Consider the following 20312-nt stretch of genomic DNA (forward strand, 5'->3'; position numbering starts at 1 on the left):
CTGGTGGTACTTTGGACCTTGACTTCCTACAGCACGAAGTCCCGAAGGAGACCCCAGAAAATGAACGCAAATAACTGTATGGTATACATCTATTTTCTCCCATAGGAAAGCATTGAGCGTAAAGACACAGTTAAGTGAACATTTTACTTACCTGCTAAAATCGATATTTTAAAAAGTACTTACTTGATTACAAAGTTCTTGGTATCATAATGTATATAAAACTATTTCTTATTTTTCTAAATTGGTCTCGGATTTATTTTTTAGTTTGTGTCTCATTTATTGCCTCTGTGTGTCAACAAATGCTTTGCACTAACCTCTGATATGCCTAACGGCTCGCCCACACTACCATAAAAGAGCATTTGGGTGCTCATTTGTGCCTTTGTAACCCAATTTGGGTTTGCCTGCGCTCTTCAAACCGTGGACCTTTTTTGTTCCACTTTAAAAAGAACCAGCTTCCAACATCCCCTTTTTAGAAAGGCAACATGTGAAAATATAGGGGCATTACAATTTTTTCATTATGCAAATACCAACTTGACATGTTGGTAGTGGAAGAACTAGGTATTATTGTGCAGGGCATGTTTAGCAGTGCGACTAATTAATATTCTTTGTGCACATATCGCCTACACAGATTGATTCCTTATTGATTTCAGAGTTGTTTCGCCTTCTATGCATCAATCTTCGTCTCAAATTAGATGCTGTCTTAAAGGGATGCTTAAATAAAATGTCCCTGACAGTCGGGGTTGGCAGGGAAATGGGAGGGAGGAGTTGGGAAAAATGCTATTTAAAAAAACACCTTTTTCCATGGCTGACGTCTCTTCTCGTTCCTTATCTTCCTGGCAAGTCCGGAACAAGGAAGCACCCAGGCTCCCCTAATCCAATCAACGCTGCATTGCAATGCAGTGTTATGATTGGTTCCTGTAAGCCAATACAATTGGTCTTGGTGAAGTGGTTCTATGCTCAGATGGGAACTGGGGGCCTGGGCATGTTCCCCACCAGGCTGTGTAATGCTGTCTGGTGGGCAACATGCTAAGTGTGCATATCGCTTTGACCAGGCCAAGACGGTAGAGTGCACTTTGAGTGTGTGCACTCAACACTCCTCCCAGGCGCCGACCCCAGTCAAGCCCTGCCCTAGCCCAGCTCCATAGCAAAGACAAATAAAATGATAATAAAGAAGTTATTTTATTTGTATTAGTTTCAACCCCCAGAGCAGCGGGGCGGCGCTCCTCCACCTTTGTGGAGGAGCCGCCTCCTGGTCCATGAACTTGACCCTATGACTTATTAATGAAAGTCAATCCATTCAGTACATCTACGTGAATAACATTTGATGTAGGCATAAGGTTACAATAACATCATACATTTTACTTCATTAAATGTTAGAAGAATGGCAATAACATGTTTTAATGAAGACCTTTGAGTTTCTGCACGTACCACCCGTTATTTGTAGTAGGATTCTTATAGTAGATAGAAAACATTTCAGTGGTTAAAAGTATATATTCAACACGAGTGCCATATATCTCCGTGTACATTGCAGATGTTTCGCGTACTAAATGTTTTTTTTATCTGCAGGAAAGGCTTCAGCATGATTGCCTTTAAGTGATTCGTTTTTTTTCATTCTGCTGTGGGTTGAGTACTCCATGCCACCAACAGGTAGGATAACCAACCGTCAGTAACTTTCACGGGCCATCCTTTATTAGGGCCTCTTGTCTGTGATGAACCCTTTCACGGAAGCCTTTTGTCCATAATTCTGGACATTGGAGTAGGCAAGAAGCCCCAGAGTTATGTAACTCTCACCATAGGGGCCAGCTCGCACTCCTGCTGTGAACTCGAGGGCATGGAGCAGCCCCTTCTCGACCAGGCACAGACTATCAGCCCATTATCATTCCGTTTGCTAGACGATTATCACATACAGAATGATAATGGGCCTCTCTAGGCAGGGCGGGGTGGGGGGAGAACGGGTGTTTCATTTTGACAATTCTTACAGGGTTAAAGGCACAGACTTCAGATGCCTTGCGTGCCAGCAATTTATTGACAAAAAAGGTCAGTTTAACTCTGGGGATTAATGTATCTGTTTGAGAGATCTGAGATTTGTCTTGTCTGAGTTTTGACTCATCATATAGTAGCACAGAGGGAAAGCACAATGTGTAACATGCAGATCAAAAAATGTTATTAGGCAGACAGCTCAGTGAGTTAATGTTTTTGTCACAGGGACCCTTTTGTTAAATGCAGTTCATAAGATACACTCCTAATATTATCAGGGCGACTGAAATTATGTGGCAGGAGAGGGCAAAATTATGCAGCAGGGTTGAGTAAATTATGCGGCAAGCAAGGCAAATTAATGCAGCATAATGTCCCATACTTCGTAGTAGTATGACTTGATTATTTTGTCATTTTTAAATTTGTTAACACTTTATTGCCATTGGCTGCACCTCATTAGTACTAGTTTAACAGCCAAATATAACAATAAGCAACAGAATTGTGACCAGAACAGCTTTGCAAAGGGCCTCCCACCACGCAGTAACACGTGTCGGTTCATTTTTAGCAACCTTTGAACTAGAAACAGCATTGTTTAAAAAAAAAAAAATTTGATTATGGAAACGATCATGTATTGTGTGGCAAATACAGCAAATCGTTATGCGTAAATTGCCACGGCTGCGTAGCCTTGAAGCACAGTGAGCTATAAACCTAAACCAAATCACAGCACGGAAACTGCAAGGTGCGGGTTTACAGCCTTATTACTTTTCTGTAATCTTTCATTATTCTAAAGTTGATAAATAGTAATTATTTGGATAATAATAATTACTTATTAATAAACACAACCCTAACAACTATGTTTTATGTTTTAAGTCCCATGTTTTTATTTCTTCAGACTAAGCAGTCTTTTTTTTGATAATCAACTTTATTGGATTTACAACAGCAAGAAAAATTCATTGGTCGCAGTTCAATAATCATTGGGGAGATCATGATGGGACTGAATGCTGACAGGGAGGGGGGCGGTCCATCAGGGTTTAGCATGGCAGTCCATGTATGAATGACAATGGTACCTGGAATAAAAAAGGGAACAGCGGAACATCGTGGTGGCATCGTATTGAACCATTTACCCCACACTTTGCTGAATAAGTCCGGACATCCCTGGGCCTCGAATACGACCTCCTCCTGGATACCACACCATTCCACTCCCCTCCTCCATCTCCGCACCCTAGGCGCCTTGGCCTGGGACCAATCCGCTGCTATGTCTCTTTTGGCCACCGCCACAGCCGTCCCCAAAAGGCGCTTATCCACCCTGGACCCGTCCAAGCCATCAAACACACCCAACAACAGACGCATGGGATCATGGGGGATCTCCCATCCCAGGGCCTGCATAAATTTGCGCTGCACCCCCCTCCAGACAGCACCATACCATGTGATAGAAATCGGTGGGGGCGAAGGCACATCGTGGGCATGCCGGAGAGGGCTTCAACTGGGCCCGGAAGAGACATGCCGAGGTGAGGTAAGCTGCATGGAGGTTGTACAGTTGGACCAGGCGTAACTTGGAGGACGTGGTCAGATTTTAGGCGCCATGATGGCGTCCCTCCAATCCGCCTCTTCTAGGGGGCCCAGCCAACCCACCCATCGAGCCTGAAGCTGATCCAAAGACGATGGGCCATTGTTTACCAGGGACCGGGATATGTGGGACACTCGCCCCCGCCCCCCCATCATCACCTGGCAGACTAAGCAGTCTTATTGTTTAATGCCTATCAGTATGAATACCACGTGACTCCTACACCTTGTAGTTCTCATTGCCTTAAATAGGGCCACTGGAATTAAGCAAGCATCCAGGGAGAGCCAAATTATGCTGGAAGGTTGAGTAAATTATGCAGCAAGAAAAGGCAAATTATGTGGCGTAATGCTGCACATTTTGTAATAGTATTACTTCATGATTTTTTTCTTTTCTAAGTTTAACTGTCCGGGCATAGGTTGTATCTCATTAGTACCAGTTTAACATCCAAATATAGCAATAATCAACAGAAAGGTAACCAGCCACCCTTTGCAAGGAGCCTTCCACTGCGCAGAAAAATGTGTTGCTGCGTTTTTAGTAACTTTTGAATCTGTGCTAAAATCTGCAGAATATGCAGCAGATGATTGATTATGTGGCAAATGCCGCAAATCTATAGTTATGTGAAAATCCTAGCAGCCAGATAATCGAAAAATTCCAGTGGCTCTGGTCTCAAGGGACATTTCCTATGTATTGGCTCACACATATACAAACTCTTGTGTCTTTATTATGTGTGGGGTCCAACACTCTGCAGCACCTTACTCTACATACTTGGAATGAGTAGCAGTGTAAAAGAAATTAACTACGTATGAGAGTGGTTCTATGTAGAGATGAGGAGCACCATTGGTGGGCGTTCCTGATTGAATCCTTGGAGAAGGCGATCTTGTGGGGAGAGTGGGCAACAACAAATATTCTTACACCAGCTGGCACCAGCACTACAGCCATCTGTCAGGGGCGTAGCTATCATTTCTGCAGCCTGTGGGCCCTGGGCCCGGAGGTAGAAGTACTTCAGCAGCCGATTATGGGACGGCTGGTAGGAAGTCCTTAGAATATGAATGGAGGGATTTCATTTTATTGTCATCGGTGTTTCTATAAAGTTTTAATTTCAACATTTCCCGTTAATGGGAAATGAAGAGCACACGTAGAAATGCCTTCATAACATGACCGATGTGCTCTAATCCCAGAACCTTCCAGTGCCACACTGTAAACCGCCAGACAGATGCTCCAGGCTGGACCTTGGCTGGATTTCTTTCGTTCCTTGAAAAATGTCCTTTTCTTAACAAACTGTGATTTTCTGCCTGTATGTATGTAATTTCAGTAGCTCAACCCCACCCAAAAGGCAGCGGAGCACTGTACAAGGTCCAAGACAAAATATAAGTCTAGACGCCTGTGCCAAATCTTTGAGGGATATATTTCCTAACATTTCACAAAGCACAGTCGGTGAAGTTACTGTGCTGTGTTGTTGTGTTGGGTGAAAGGGACAGAGTAGTGTAGCACTACATTTCCGAAGATATGGTGTATTAGAATTGGGATTGAAAGGTCTGACGTGCGAGTAACAATGTGAACCCTCACATAATCTCTCTGTTCACTCCCTATTCAACCTCTGCATCTCTCGGTTCTCTTTTCTTTATCTGTTTCCCTCCTCTACCCTACCTAGACATTCGTCTCTGCCTCTCTCCCCCACATGCTTTCTCTCCGTTACCCCACTTTGCCTTTTAAGTGCCCCCTCTACCGTTTTCCCTCTTTCATCCTTCTATCTGTCACCCTCGCCATCTTTCAATCTTTTTTTTGTCTTTTCTTTACTCCATGTTCTTCTCTTGTCGTCTTTGCTCTTCTCACCATCTGTTCTTTCTCTCACCTGGCAGGCTCTTGCTTGCTTCCCTCTTCTCCCACTGTTCACTCTCACTGATGCAACCTTCTGTAAGTCTGTGTCCAGCAGTAGAGGGAAGCATGTGGCACTATTATTAATTGTACGGGGTAGAATTGTGCAATCTGCCTCTTATGTCAGCTGTCAAATTCTGCTTGGAGTGCGTATGTTTTCTAGTTTTTTCATCTTTTAATCTGTCCCGCTATTTGTGAATGTTTTCCCAACACTCCAATGTGTAATACGAACTAAAGAACATCAATCTATTTTGGCTTGTGCTTCTGTCAGATGTCTATTTTATAATCACGCAACGTCCTCAGATTTGTCCCTAAAAATGGCCTTTTGTCTTGAAATTTGAGACTTCGACCTGAAATTTTACTGTCACTGCCCGGAATGTGCCTTCTTGTAATGTGGTCACCCTAGATGCACAGCGCAAGGCGGGTGCAGGCGAAATCAGGCGCTATAAGAAGCTGCCCGTTCAGATGTTACTGTTGTGGGTCTGCCGCAGTGGTGTTGCAAACTATAATTTGTGTAGTTCTGCTGCACGGCTGAGATCATATTTTTCTTTTTATAGCCGGTGACACACCGTGGAAAATGGTATGTGTCCAAACGCCCAAAATGCCGCTTTTCTTACTTTCCAGGCTCGAGAACCTGTGTCTATTGAAGGCTCCGCATCTCGCTCACACAGCTGCCACTTTCTTGTTTTTCAGACGAACGGACACATTTCTGGGAATGGCGATATGTACCAAGAAAGGCTGCTGCGTCTGGAGAACGACAAGGAATCGCTCGTGCTGCAGGTGGGTGTTCCTGAAAGCCCCAGTGTGGCTGTCTGCAGCAGGCTTCACCTGAGGTAACCCCCTTCCCCCATCTCTTCCAGGTTAGTGTTCTGACCGACCAAGTGGAGGCCCAAGGCGAGAAGATCCGAGACCTGGAGTTCTGCCTCGAAGAGCACCGGGAGAAGCTGAATGCCACAGAAGAGATGCTCCAGCAGGTACTGCAGGAGGGGCCGGGCAAAGGGACAGTGTAATCTTTCTGCTCCTGGGTGCGAGGCTCTCGGCAGGACATGGATCCGGCAGCACCTAGGCTGCCTTAGTGCTTGTTCTATTCATTTAAAAAAGAAAAAAGTGTGGACTCGTCTCGGATAAAGCAGGAACCCTGCACCTGTTATGAAAGTCCTTTTCAAGGGCGTCTTCGAAGTTATGAGACTTATTAAAGTTACACAAACCAAACTATTTATTGTAAAATTGATATCCATTGCAGTTGTGATTGCGTTAATGAACGTCCTAGTTCCTCTTGTTTCTAATGCTCCTTTTCTTTCGGATGTTTGCTTTTTTCTTTCTGATGCTCAGATTCTTCTTAATTTGCGTGTTCTGAGTTTAGGGGATTCACTCTTGTTTTAATGGGCTTTCAGTGTTTTTTGCTAATCTGGTGGAAGCCATCAGGTGGCAACAGCACAAGGTGGATAGCGGAGTCTGGGAGCAATAGGTGGTTTCTTGCCTGTGTAAGCCTTGAATAAAGGCCTGCCATTGCAAAGTGTTCTGATGTTAATATCCGAGGGCTAAGCTCATTTTAAACGGCCCACCTGATCTGGATGAAAAATTTCTTAAAAACAGACCTCCAAAAACTCGGGGTGTTACTGTTTATTACTCTGTTGCTCTGGGACCAAAGAGCTCAGACAGCAAAGCACATTGTAAACCTGTGATGTGTCACTTTAAATCAATGGGAGTGTTCTTCAAAATGAAAGATTCATCTCTTTCCTCTGCTAGGAACTTTTAAGTAGAACATCCCTCGAAACTCAGAAATTGGATCTAATGGCTGAAATTTCCAACTTGAAGCTAAAGCTGACTGCTGTAGAAAAGGACAGAATTGACTACGAGGATCGATTTAGAGACACAGAGGTAAGTTATTTTGATGTACTGTCTTTTTTTGTAGCCTGTATCTTCGATCCAGTGCCATCTCCAAAGACTGTATCACGAGTAGGACATCAAACAACATTACTGGCTATAAATATGACAACGATTGTGACCGTAACTTGCGTATCGTGAACCCTCTTCTGATGATGAATCCATTCCCACGAGCTAAGAGCTCACACAATTAAAACTTGTGCAGCAGTAAAAGCTTACACGCCTTTGATGTGAGGCGCTTCCTTTCCTTTGTCTTGTAGCCTGTCACTCCTAACGGTTTCTGTATCTTTTGTCAATTACCAACATGCAGCAATGTCATCTTTCTTATTCAAATGTTTGGCACTTTATACCAGACTGCTATGTTTCCTAGTTTAAAGTCCATTTTGAGTGGCAAGGTCCATGATCAAATCAAGGTGCTTCAGAAAATCCATCTTTTTGTGCTCCATACCCCAGACTATTAAATGGGATGTTGTCCACCTGCTCTTGTAAGCCGTTCCACCACCCCTGTATCCGAATGCAACATTACGTAGGAGTGCCCAGACGCCTCTGGACATCTGGCAGCGTCATTTCTGATCTTTCATGTCCCCATCTGTCATTCGAGGAGAGTAAGATTATGCAGTGTATTATCGGAAATTAACAAGGGCCCCCTAAACTTTACTTAATTCAGTTCCTAGGACAGGGAATAACAAATGTTTAAATCAATTCCTAGGCAATTACAAAATCATATATACCTATATCAATGCAAAAAAAGTAAGTCAGAAAAAAACGATAAGCTTATATTAAAAAGTTCTATAGTGTTTATTAAAGAGTGACTACAGAAATCTCATTAGTGTTAAAAACCATCATAGATGTGACCATACAATTTAAAAAAGGACAAAAGTAATATGATTATACTTTGTCTAGACAATGAAAAAAGTACATACATTGTTAAAAAACATCAACAAATCATACAGTTGTTACATATTTAGAATTTGGTCTTCTTGTTATAATTATAATTACTACAAGAAGACCAAATTCTATATATGTAACAACTGTCTAGACAAAGTATAATCCACCACCATGTCCTCCACCACATCCATCACTACCATGTCAACAACCACCACGTCTACATCCACCACCGCCACCACGTCCAACACCGCCACCACGTCCAACACCGCCACCACGTCCAACACCGCCACCACGTCCAACACCGCCACCACGTCCAACACCGCCACCACGTCCAACACCGCCACCACGTCCAACACCGCCACCACGTCCAACACCGCCACCACGTCCAACACCGCCACCACGTCCAACACCGCCACCACGTCCAACACCGCCACCACGTCCAACACCGCCACCACGTCCATCTCTACCACCACGTCCATCTCTACCACCACGTCCACCTCTACCACCACGTCCACCTCTACCACCACATCCACCTCTACCACCACGTCCACCACGTCCACCACTACCACCACTACCGCGTCCACCACCATCACGTCCACCACCACGTCCACTACCACCACATCCACCACCACCATGACCCCCACCACCACGCACACCACCACCACGAACACCACCACGTCCACTACTACCACGTCCACCACCATGTCCACCACCATGTCCACCAACACCACCATGTCCACCACCACTGCGTCCACCACCATGTACACCACCAAGACCACATCCACCACGTCCACCACCACGTCCACCACCACGTCCACCACCACGTCCACCACCACGTCCACCACCACGTCCACCACCACCAGGTCCTCCACCACGTCCACCACCACCACACCCACCTCCAGGACCACCACATCCACAACCACCACCACCTCCACCACCACCACGTCGACCACCACCACCACCACCACCACCACCACCACCACCACCACCACCACCACCGCCCTCACTCTATCCATCGCCCTCACTCTATCCATCGCCCTCACTCTATCCATCGCCCTCACTCTATCCATCGCCCTCACTCTATCCATCGCCCTCACTCTATCCATCGCCCTCACTCTATCCATCGCCCTCACTCTATCCATCGCCCTCACTCTATCGCATCACCACAGCATCACTCAGCACCATCACTCAGGGGCACCACAGCATCACTCAGGGGCACCACAGCATCACTATGCGCTACCACAGCATCACTCGTCGCCACCACATCACTCGTCGACATCACTCGTCGACATCACTCGTCGCCACCACAACATCACTCAGCGCCACCACAGCATCAATCTGTGCAACCATTCAACAACAACTGGTTCAAATATGTTCTCTCAATGTTTCAAGCTTTATTACAAATGTCACAAAAAGATGTTACTATTTCACTTCTGTTCTTGGATTTTCGTCACAATAAAATACACTGAACATTATCTTCACAAAAGGTATTTACAAAAGTTTAAGCTATTTCCATAATAAATTACAATAGCTTTTATTTAAGTATTAATTGTTAAAAAAAAATAAAAGCCATTGTTATTTGTAATATCAATACATCTAAGTCACGTAAATACAACACATATTACGTTACAAATGCTATAGGTATCAAATTTGTGAAAGTTAAAACTATTGGCATTGTACATGACAAAGCTTTTAATTTCGCTATTTCAAAAACCAACGCATAAATAAAAAATGGGTCATTTACAATACCAGTCGCTCAAGCTTTCCTAATGCGAGACCTATTGCATTGCAAATGCTTGTTTTTAAAGTGATTGTTAAAAAGCACATATTTAATTTAAATGATAAGTAAGGTAGGGTATTCTTCCCATTGGCCGACTGTCCAGTGGACTTATATAAGACTGTTTTTAACATAGGTTTGTGTATTTTACGCTCACTAACCTCTTTTTACCCTCTTTCACACACTCTGTTAGGGCTCTGTCTGGTTTACAGTACTATACGTGGATTAAAAAAGTAAGAAAGCTATATTCAAAGTAAAAAAAACAAAAAACTTTATTTTGGCTATATAGCCATAAAAGCACAATTAATAAAAACATACATATGAAGGCAAGCTTCTATTGCACAACAATTTACACAAATTAGAGCCGAATACAAAGTATCCTTAGGGAGCCAAAAAGAGCGGTAAAGTGCAAAGTTATAAGGTGTTTTTTACAGGCCCGGAGACCACACATCGCACGATAGTCAACAACCTTAGATGTCAATTAAAGACAGGGCAGATATAATCACATCTTAAGAACATTTAAAACCAGTACAATAAATATATGTTAAAATCAATACAAAAGATTTAAAAAAAAGCTAAAAATAAAGAAAGATTTTCAGAACAATTTTTCTCATGGGAGAATGTGCAAATTTAGATTAGCAGCATGGTCATTAGATGGGCACGCTTGGGTTATTCCTGAGCTCTGTTTCTCTATGATCCCTTTACGCATGCACCACATCACAAACAAGAATCTAGAAATTGCAAAGACAAATAAAGGGTGTGACTCATATTTCAGTATTCAAATGTTTAAATATGCACACTCCTGGAACCAGTGGGGTTATTTATCTACTCTCTACTGAATAATATGACATTGTAGGGTTGGCTAACCCTGCCAACAACACAGTACCTTGTGAAATGTTTACAATCTTAAATTTCATCAGATAAATGTGTAGTCCTGCATTCTAGCGCATATAAAACTTGCTGCATTAAACATGCTCGCCACTGCGTTTATGTACTCTTCGCCTGACTACATTAAAGTGATACTACTGTTGTGTGGACATTCATAGCTGCCAAATGTCCCTGTGATAAATGTCTCACTTTAAGTCGGTCGTGACCTTTAACTAGACATCACATTGTATTTCAGAACTTGAAATTTTGCTGTTATCATTGTAACAATGGGCTCATAAACCCCAGGAGTAAACTGTGGTTGGGTAAAAAGTTAAGATTATGTGAAGATATCACACATAATAGAACACCTTGCAGCTCTAAATTTTATTGGTATCTGGGAGATCTTGTCATGTTTTCATCACTATTCCGACAGCGCTCTTTTCACAGGTACCTGTCACTACACCTTGCATTGAATGTTTAAAGCCTGGGTTGTTTGGCAGATGTCCTGCTGTCAACACTGACTTTTTAGGACAGTGGGCTGATCTATGAAAGTATTTTCCACATTCTGTGTCTGTGGGTAAATGTGATAGCAACTATTGGCCAGTATTCTTAAGATCAAGACATTTCACCAGTCAGTGAAAGAATTAAAATTTCCAGAAGATTGAATATCATTTTAATATTCCCAGATACGCTACAGTGTATAAAATAATTAGATCAGACCTAAACCATTCTTCTAAACCCAGCCCCTTTTATTCAAATACACAAAACAGGAGACAACAAAAGAAAGAAGAAACAATATTTTAGTGACATCCCTAAACAACAATACTTACGCAGAATAATCTTTGACAGGCCTTTCATGCTCCTACCTGCTATAATAAAATTATATTTTGTTGGTCCCTTCAGAAAGACATAAACATGATTCATTCTCTTACTTTCTTTTCCTTGGATGGCATTTTGATATGTGGCTGTGCCGATCTACATATGTTTACACTGATGAGGGCTGTTTCCCTTTTGGTGGAAGTTTATCATTTTATTATAGGTTTACCCCTAAAACAGGATAGCCAGAGTATATTGCTGTCCATTTACTTAACTATTGGTAGCTTCTGTACTTGTAGTCTCGCACAAACTCTCTCAAATAGCTAAGCAGATTGTGAATGCTGTCTCTTTAAGATTGCACACACTCTTATCACGGGGTGGGATACTAGGACTTGAGAGCAGTGCACTTGCCCACAAGGCTCAAAGGAAGCAGCGAATGCTGTCTTTCTGGTTGTATAAGCACTTGTTATGGAGTGGGATAATGGAACCTCAGCACAAAGCATGCACCTACAAGATTCTAAGGCAGTTGTCTTCAAACCTTTCCGTATCAAGCTCCCCTTGAGTTAAAAAAAAAAAAAGAATTTGGGTCCGGCCCCCCACTTATGTTCTGAGTGAGTTGAAAGTGAGATTTTTTCCCCCGAAGGCTAATAGAATATAAAGAGAGGAAATGTACTCCAAGAAATGTTAACAGTGTCATTCAGTGGTTTTCTGTACATTAAATATTACTGTAAAGAATTAAGGAAAATAAAAAATATCATAAAGTCCGTTCTAGAGTAGTTATGTGTTTGAGGGAAGTTGACACTTATGTTGACCAGGCTTTACCTCTTGTTTGGTTTATTGTGTGTCTTTGTTACTACGGTCATAGCTATGTCTGTTCTGTGTTTGGTGGTTTTTCACCCTGATGCTTCATGTACTATTCTCGTGTTGTGTTTGAGGAAAACTTTTTCTTTTGGCCATGGTGTTATCCATTCTGCGTGTTAAGAAAGCGATCTGGCTACTGCCCTTTCTGTACTTGTTCTATATGAATGAAGCTTTCTCTGTTGCTGCAACGCAGTACACGTTCTGTCTTTCAGTGAGATTATCCCAATACTGTCTGAGTGAGAGAAGCTTGCACAGCTGCCGTCTATGTGTGATTGAAGCTTGTTGTGCTGCTGCCAATATCTGGCCTATTGTGTGTGTTCCTAAGAGCATAGCATTCAAATCTCATCCGCATCTCTGGTCACTGCTTCCTCCCTCCTCACTGCTCCTCACTCCTGTTATTGGCCATGTTCCGTATCACTGCTCCTGTTTTCCATCGCTACCCCTATCACCTGCTGTCCTTTACTGCTCCTGTCACTGACCCTTTCCTAGCCGCAGTCCCCTCAGTCATCATTGTAGTCCAGCTGGTGCCGCCAAGTAACTGACTTTTCTCCAGGACTCGCTACACAAGAGGGTTTTGTTTCCAGGGGCGAGGGGGAAATATCCAGCAGGGAGGGGAGACCTTCTGAACAATTAAGGAAGGCTCCTTGATTGCCCAATCCCATAATTATAAAGATTATTATTTTTATTGTGCCCATCCACCCCGCGAATAAAGGGATACCTGGGTGTGGATGAGTCCTGTTTGTTTTAATATTCACCCTTGGCAACTAAAAATATATATCTATCTATCTATCTATCTATCTATCTATCTATCTATCTATCTATCTATCTATCTATCTATCTATCTATCTATCTATCTATCTATCTATCTATCTATCTATCTATCTATCTATCTATCTATCTATCTATCTATCTATCTACAAAGAGCTCCCTGGGATACGGTCGAGCCCATTCATGGCCTTTAGCAGCCAGGATGAACCTGATGAAGAAACATGTCACTACTAGAGTGAGTGAGGCTTGTATATAACACTAAGGGTTTCTCCTTCCTTGCATCTCAAGATACCCAAGGTGGTAATTTTGCTTGTGAGTCTCTCTCAGCGTAGGCACACAGATAATTTATTAGTTTTGATCTTCTCCAGGACTTGCAAACATTGAGGCCTGAAGAGGGAACCTCTTTCTGTATTGCTACCTTGATATGTGGTGCTCCCTTTATTTTATAGAACAGAAACATTGTATATTTCATATTTTTACTACTATGTCCACCCACTTCTCAACTTCAGCCATGGCAATCTGCTAGTAGTTGGGTATGCTTGGAAGATCTACCCTGAACAAAGAAAACAAAGCATATGAGTTTTCTTGTCTGGTGCCCCCTCTAGAGTGCCCCCTTAATACACTCCTGTCACACTTGCCATCTTTAGGGCTTACGTGGAAAATACCAAAACACGTCTGTTATGGCTACTTAAACTATCTTAATCAGGTGATGCTGATCAACGGAACTCCTGTTCGCATGTAAAGTGTACTTGTTTAGGCAGGTGCCCCCACCAAAACGCCTTCCTCTTGCATGAATGGTTTTGAGTGGCTGTCTGTGCCCTTTAAGCTCGTTTGCCACATGCCATATTCTCTCTGTTAAAATTAAAGCTCCTTCATCAAATGGTAGGCGTGTGTTTTAGCTAGCCACACCTTCGTACTCTGTAGTGTGCGTTATTCATCATTACTCCACTAAGTGGAAGGGGGTTGCTGACTTCCTCCCTCTTCACGCGGCTCCGACTCGTCGGAGCCGCGTGAAGAGGGAGGAAGTCAGGAAGCCCTGAGAGTAACCGTTGCCACATCGGGTAGAACGGACCCCCCAACACGCTGTGGCTCATGAGGCCATGTAACCTCTTTCCATAAGAGTCTCGAATCGCCAATTGGGCGCAACGGACCTTACTTTAAACATAGATAGGTACATTTTCACCATATCTAATTTTTGTAGAGCACACTTTTAAATCTACACACATGTGAGTAAGGTGGGGATAAGTAGTGCACATCCTCGTCCTGAAGAAGGAGTTCTTCAAACTCCGAAACATGTCGACGCACTGACATGGTTGGGTTACCCTAATCAGTAGACCACAACCATCCCAGCACTCTTTTAATAATACCAGCCGGAGACTTAATAAAATTTTTTTTTCAGTACTCACGTGCCAGGTATTTTTTAATTTTTCACCTTCACCTCACCACTCACATTGTTTACCCACACACACCAAACACATAGTTCACCATTAAAGTGCTCCTGCGTAGTCGTGAAGTCGTAGCACGCCGCATCCCGTAGAGGTTTGCGAAGACCCCGATGATGAAGCATGACACCAAGGGGCCTGTTGGTGTGTGAGGGGTATTTTAACAACCCTGGTTGCTCCCCACCATTGTGGTAGCAACCCCCTTCCACTTAGTGGATTCCTTTTTGTTTATGATACTTGCTAGGGGAGACAGAATCCACTACTTCCTCTCCCTCTCCCTCTCATGTTAAGGATTATTCATCATTACATCAACAAACACTCTCCTACTGCCGTGCTGTAGGCCAAAACATGTATGTGCACCACTTTTCTGTTGCTGTTGTAGAGCAGGGAAGCTGGCACTGGTTCTATAAAAATATCTACGTAATAATTGCCACACTGTTTTACAGCGTTGTCGTGTTTTCTTCAGCACACTGTTTATCCTCTGCAATGTTTTTTAAATCCTCTCACCATTCACGCCCCATCACTTGGTCTCAAAATTGATCTAGAATGTATTTTTATAACTTTAAAAAAGTGTGTGCTTTATTCTTGCTGCTGTGCAGAAAGCCCTCTTTTGTGGTGATTTAAATATCTTAAGATGTTATGACACAATAACAATAGAACAATCACGGTTACATTATTGGAGTCGCCATTCACTTTAGACACGAGCACCAACTAAAATCGGAGACTTCCCCGAGATGCTATTTCCTGCTGCTCAGTGTGAAACCCCGTTGAGGAAGGACCGTTAGGTGTCTTAGGATAACTTTATTCAAAGGAGTAGTTGTCATGTGTTCTTGTGAAGGCAGTGCAGTCACTAAGAGACTAGAAGGGCATGTAAAGCCCACACAAATCATCACCGCAGATGCCTTGGCATCCATTGCTCAGTCACCCCTTCCTAAAATAAATTATGCGGTGATCAGGCGGAAACACTTTTCTCAGAACCATAACCGCCCTTTTGAAAACTGACAGGTATGTATGTATGTATAGCCTTGATGTATTTTAGAGGATGGCATTTCCATAGCAGCCCACCCACCTACCACAGATATTGAAATCCTGGTGCAGTTGTCCATACAAAATATGATGAAAGATGCTGCGAGCGTTTGAAGATTGTGGCTTCATTGTAACTTTCAGCCTGATGCTTGTCCTTTCCTGTTTTTCCTATCTCCCCCTTTTTTCCCTGCCCCTCATCTCTTTGCGTGCGTCAGTCCCTCCATACCTTAATAGCTGACCTCAGACAGCAAATGGAGAAGGTGGAAGTAGAACTTGCCTTGTTCCAAGAGAAGCGAGTGCAGTTTGGGGATCAAGAGGTGACTTGCTGCCCGTGAATCTGCATGCCAGCCACTAATCCTTACATTGCCTCTCTCATGCTTGGAATTGGTTTTGTCTGGAATGCTGCATCTGCGGAGTTTAATAAGACCAGCGTGCAGTGGTTTTGTGTGCACTATTACTAAGAGAAATTAAAATGCCGCCTCCTGTTTACAACGCGGCATGGGCAGAAGTTTTGTCAGTGCTCTGGAAACCCCAAGAGGAGTGGTAGGTTTCCACGTAGTTGATCAGGTTTCGGAAGTCTCCTCCAGCTCCTTTGGCTCTGCTGTGTCATTCCAATATGTTATGGTAAATACAAATGGCTGCAGAAATGTGTGCTTGGCGGGGGATCTGTCAGTGTGTATTTTTTTTCCTTTCTGCTATAATCGAAGTTCTCCATTCTGTCTTTGCGCTCCACTCGAAGTCTGTGCCGATAGTCCTGCTGGAATTCTACACGTGTTCCACCTATGGATGTGTTTCAGAAAGGTACCTCTGGGAAAATGAATGGAACCAAAAATAAACAGTTGCTCATGGTGAGAGTGCAGTTGTTCTGCACACTCGTACACAAACCCAAACGTAACTGTATGCGGCCAAAAGTGAGGGCAAAGGCCAACTCTGAAGTGCAGTGCAATACCAAAGTGAAGTAGGTGCATGTACAGACCCGATTCACTTGAGATAAGCCACTGTACAAAGATGCACATGTGTAACACATATGCATTTACTGCAAACGCTCCCAAATGCAACATTGGGGTTACAAGTGCTGAACAGTTGTCTTAGTGAGAAAAAGAGAGTGCTGGGTGGAATGCTTGTATTAATCCCAGGCACTGGTAATGTTCGAGGCATGTGGGCTGCTGAATTTATATCTATGCATAGATCGCTGCCTAGTGTTGGGTCCGGATGATTGCACATTGTTGTCCTGGAAGAGTCTTCGAAGTATCACGAGATAGGTGGCTCCTCCCCTGGACTACATTGCGCATGGGCATCCCCTCCATGCTCAGATTGTTTTTTTCCGCCATCGGGTTCGGATGTACTTTCTTAGCTCAAGTTAGGAATATATATAAATACACTTTCTCAAGGCCAAAAGGCCTTCGGGGCGTCGGTATTGTCTTTCGTTCGGTGCCTTACACTTGTTTCCGCAAGTCGTCGACGACTGATTGCCTTTCGACGACGGAGGCCCCATCGACGATCGCCGATGGAACGAAGTCCGTTCAAGGGCTGCCCCGTCTGCAACTCGAAATACCCTCACATCGATGTGCACCCGGTGTGCAATAAATGTCTCTCACCAGACCACAACGAGGCCAGCTGCATGGCCTGTTCGAAGTTCAGATCGAAGAAAACTCTACGTCTTCGACGCGCTGCACGACAGTCGGCGCGGGACTCGGCACCCGATCCAGAAAATATCTTCGGGGGTGACGACGAGGAGGGTGTATGAGAAGAGGATCCTGCTCAGCACTCTGATACCGCATCGGAGCAAGACTCACATTACGAAGAGGATGAGGGAGAACTCTACGTCCATGATGAAGACATCGTCGAGGTAGGAGACGACGCACAACCTCTCGGAGCCGTCGACGACGACTCAAGCGAGGAGCTAGGCCCAACCGCAGTAGCGGGGCCCCATACAGACTCTTCCACGGCTCAGGTCGAGGCATCGCCGGAAGGCCTTAGCCAAGATCTTCATCCACGTTCTCTAGTCCCGCTTCCAGGCCCGACTAAGAACATTTCCAAAGAGCCATCGGTCGAGCGGCCACAATCAGTAGAGCAAACGAAACCGAAACATAAAGACACAAAATCGAAACCGAAAAACCATCGGCTCGAAGACTTCGTAGCCTACCAAGTCAAAACGTGTGCTCGACCCCTCGGGGTTGACAGGGGGCGTCGACCCGAAGATCGGGGCGACAAAGCCTGTGTCTGCTGTTAAACACGACACACTCACGTCGACGTCGAAGCCCGGCTCCAAAGATGGCGACTCTTCCAAAGGACTCAAGGCCCAAAAAGCCGTCGATCTGAAGATTCAGAAGCCGCAACTGGTCAAAGCCTTCGAGCCGAAAACCACCCTCGGCACGAAGGAACAAACCTCCTCGAAGACCACAAGCGTACCAGCTGCGCAGCAACGGATCGAGTCGACAAAAACCCACAAGCACACTGACCAGTCGGAGTCGGTCGGATCGAAGTCAAAGTCTTCGAAGCAGGTTGGTCCATCACTGATGCTTTCGGCGCCGATCAAATACGGCCTGCCCCCGACGGCAAGACCTAAGGCTGTCCAACTCCCAAAAGCTACGGACTCATCCAAGTCACCATCGGTAGCTGCACCCGCCCAGCCTCGAACAGAAGACGTTCAGTTCCAGCCACCGAACTGCGACGAACAGTCGAAGTTATACATCGATTCCGAATCAGGCAGGCTCACCGTTTACAAACGGAAAATCAGGTCTGAAACTCCTATGGAGCCTTACAAGATACCACTAAAGAAAAAGAGAGACTCTACTACCTGTCCTATCCTTTTTGAACCCATGCACCCGTATGGGCAAGACTATACCTACTCACCCACACCAGTCACTGAGGATGTGGAGGAAGGGGACAATGAGGACCAGTTTAACTATCCCATTGACACAGATCAGGAAGAGTCCCAGCCATGGGCTGACACTGTTGACCCTGATGAACCACACACCACCCCTGACACTCAGTCATATGCGGTCAAGACTTCGCCTACTGAAGACACTGCTGCGTTTAACGCACTCATTGAAAGGGCAGCCCTTAACCACGATGTCGACATGCACGCTGACCCTGTGGAGGAAGACTTTCTTTTTAATACGTTCTCTACGTCAGAAAGATCTGTAAAAACTCTGCCTATGCTCAAGGGTGTGCTCAAACATGCCAGTGACATTTTCAAAGAGCCCACTAAAGCGAGGGTGGTGAACCCTAGAATTGAAGGAAGTACCGGCCTGCGCCAGTGGACCCTACGTATATCAAGGGCCAACTCCCCTTGGACTCCTTAGTGTTGGCTAATGCTCGCAAAAGAGCAAACTCTCAGACAACTGGTGATGCTCCTCCTCCGGACAAAGAGTCCAAGATCTTTGAAGCTTCTGGGAAACGTGTAGCAGCTCAAGCAGCTAAAATTTGGAGGATCTCCAACACACAAGCCCTGTTAGCAAGATATGACAGGGCCCATTATGACACGTTAGAGCAGCTACTGCAACACCTGCCAGATGCTTATAAGGAGGGAGCAGAAATGCTTATACAAAAAGGGAAGTTGATCTCCAACGCGTCCATTAAGTGTGCGTTGGATGCAGCTGATACTGCAGCTAGTGCCATAAACACTAGCGTAATGCTTAGACGGCATGCCTGGCTCCGCATCTCTGGTTTTAAGTCGGAAATCCAAACCACTCTACTTAATCAGCCAGTTAACCCTAACTTCCTGTTTGGTCCTGAGGTAGACACCACTCTAGAAAAGATTAAAAAGGACACTGACACTGCAAAATCCATGGGTGCTCTGCAGTCTCAACAATTCAGGGGCAGTTCCTTTCGTCGCTCCGGTAACAGGGGAGCTTCTAGAGGCCAAGCATCGCATCAAGCCCAAAACACCAAGGGAGCACACAATCCACCTATAACAAGAACAATAGGGGTGGATACCGTGGGAACAGCACCAAAGGCAGAGGACGTGGAAATAATAATACCAGATCCTCCGCCACTAACAAACAGTGACGTCTTGTCACTGCCCCCCCGACCATACCACACCAGTCGGGGGGAGACTTCAGCAGTTCCTGCCAGTCTGGGAAAGCATTACCACTGACAAGTGGGTGAGACAACTTATACGTCACGGCTATTGTCTAGAGTTAACGTCCACTCCACCCACCATACCCCCAAGGCACCGTCCTATGTCCGCAGAGCACATGCACTTTTTGCAGCAAGAAGTCATCTCCATGCTGCAAAAAGGGGCCATAGAACTCGTGCCTTTAGACCAGCAGGGTACAGGGGTGTATTTACTGTACTTCCTAATCCCCAAAAAAGACGGGTCTCTGAGGCCCATTCTAGACCTCAGACCCTTGAACCAATACATCCTGTCAGAACACTTTCACATGATCACTTTACAGCAGGTTCTGCCACTGCTCAGTCAGGGAGATTTCCTAGCAACCCTAGATCTGAAGGATGTCTACTTCCACATTCCCATGCACCCCAGTCACAGGAAGTATCTCAGGTTCACCATCAACAACCAGCATTACCAGTTCAAGGTCCTGCCTTTCGGGGTCACTACTGC

General features: G+C 44.6%; 1 protein-coding gene across 18 annotated transcripts in view; it reads left to right on the forward strand.

The window, feature by feature from the left end:
* The window catches only part of PPFIBP1 (PPFIB scaffold protein 1), a 978725-nt gene that overhangs the window by 248870 nt on the left and 709543 nt on the right, over positions 1–20312 (forward strand). For 10 of the 18 annotated variants that reach the window (XM_078674144.1, XM_078674143.1, XM_078674142.1 and 7 more), the window contains exons 4-6: positions 6107–6193; positions 6274–6387; positions 7163–7294. In XM_078674144.1, coding sequence (XP_078530270.1) covers positions 6107–6193; positions 6274–6387; positions 7163–7294 — 333 coding nt within the window. Of the gene's footprint in view, positions 1–6106; positions 6194–6273; positions 6388–7162; positions 7295–15960; positions 16063–20312 lie in introns of all 18 variants that reach the window. The other 8 variants (XM_078674132.1, XM_078674127.1, XM_078674128.1 and 5 more) reach the window with 1 other exon arrangement.

The sequence above is a fragment of the Lissotriton helveticus genome, chromosome 1_1, assembly GCF_964261635.1.
Source record: "Lissotriton helveticus chromosome 1_1, aLisHel1.1, whole genome shotgun sequence".
NCBI lineage: Eukaryota > Metazoa > Chordata > Amphibia > Caudata > Salamandridae > Lissotriton > Lissotriton helveticus.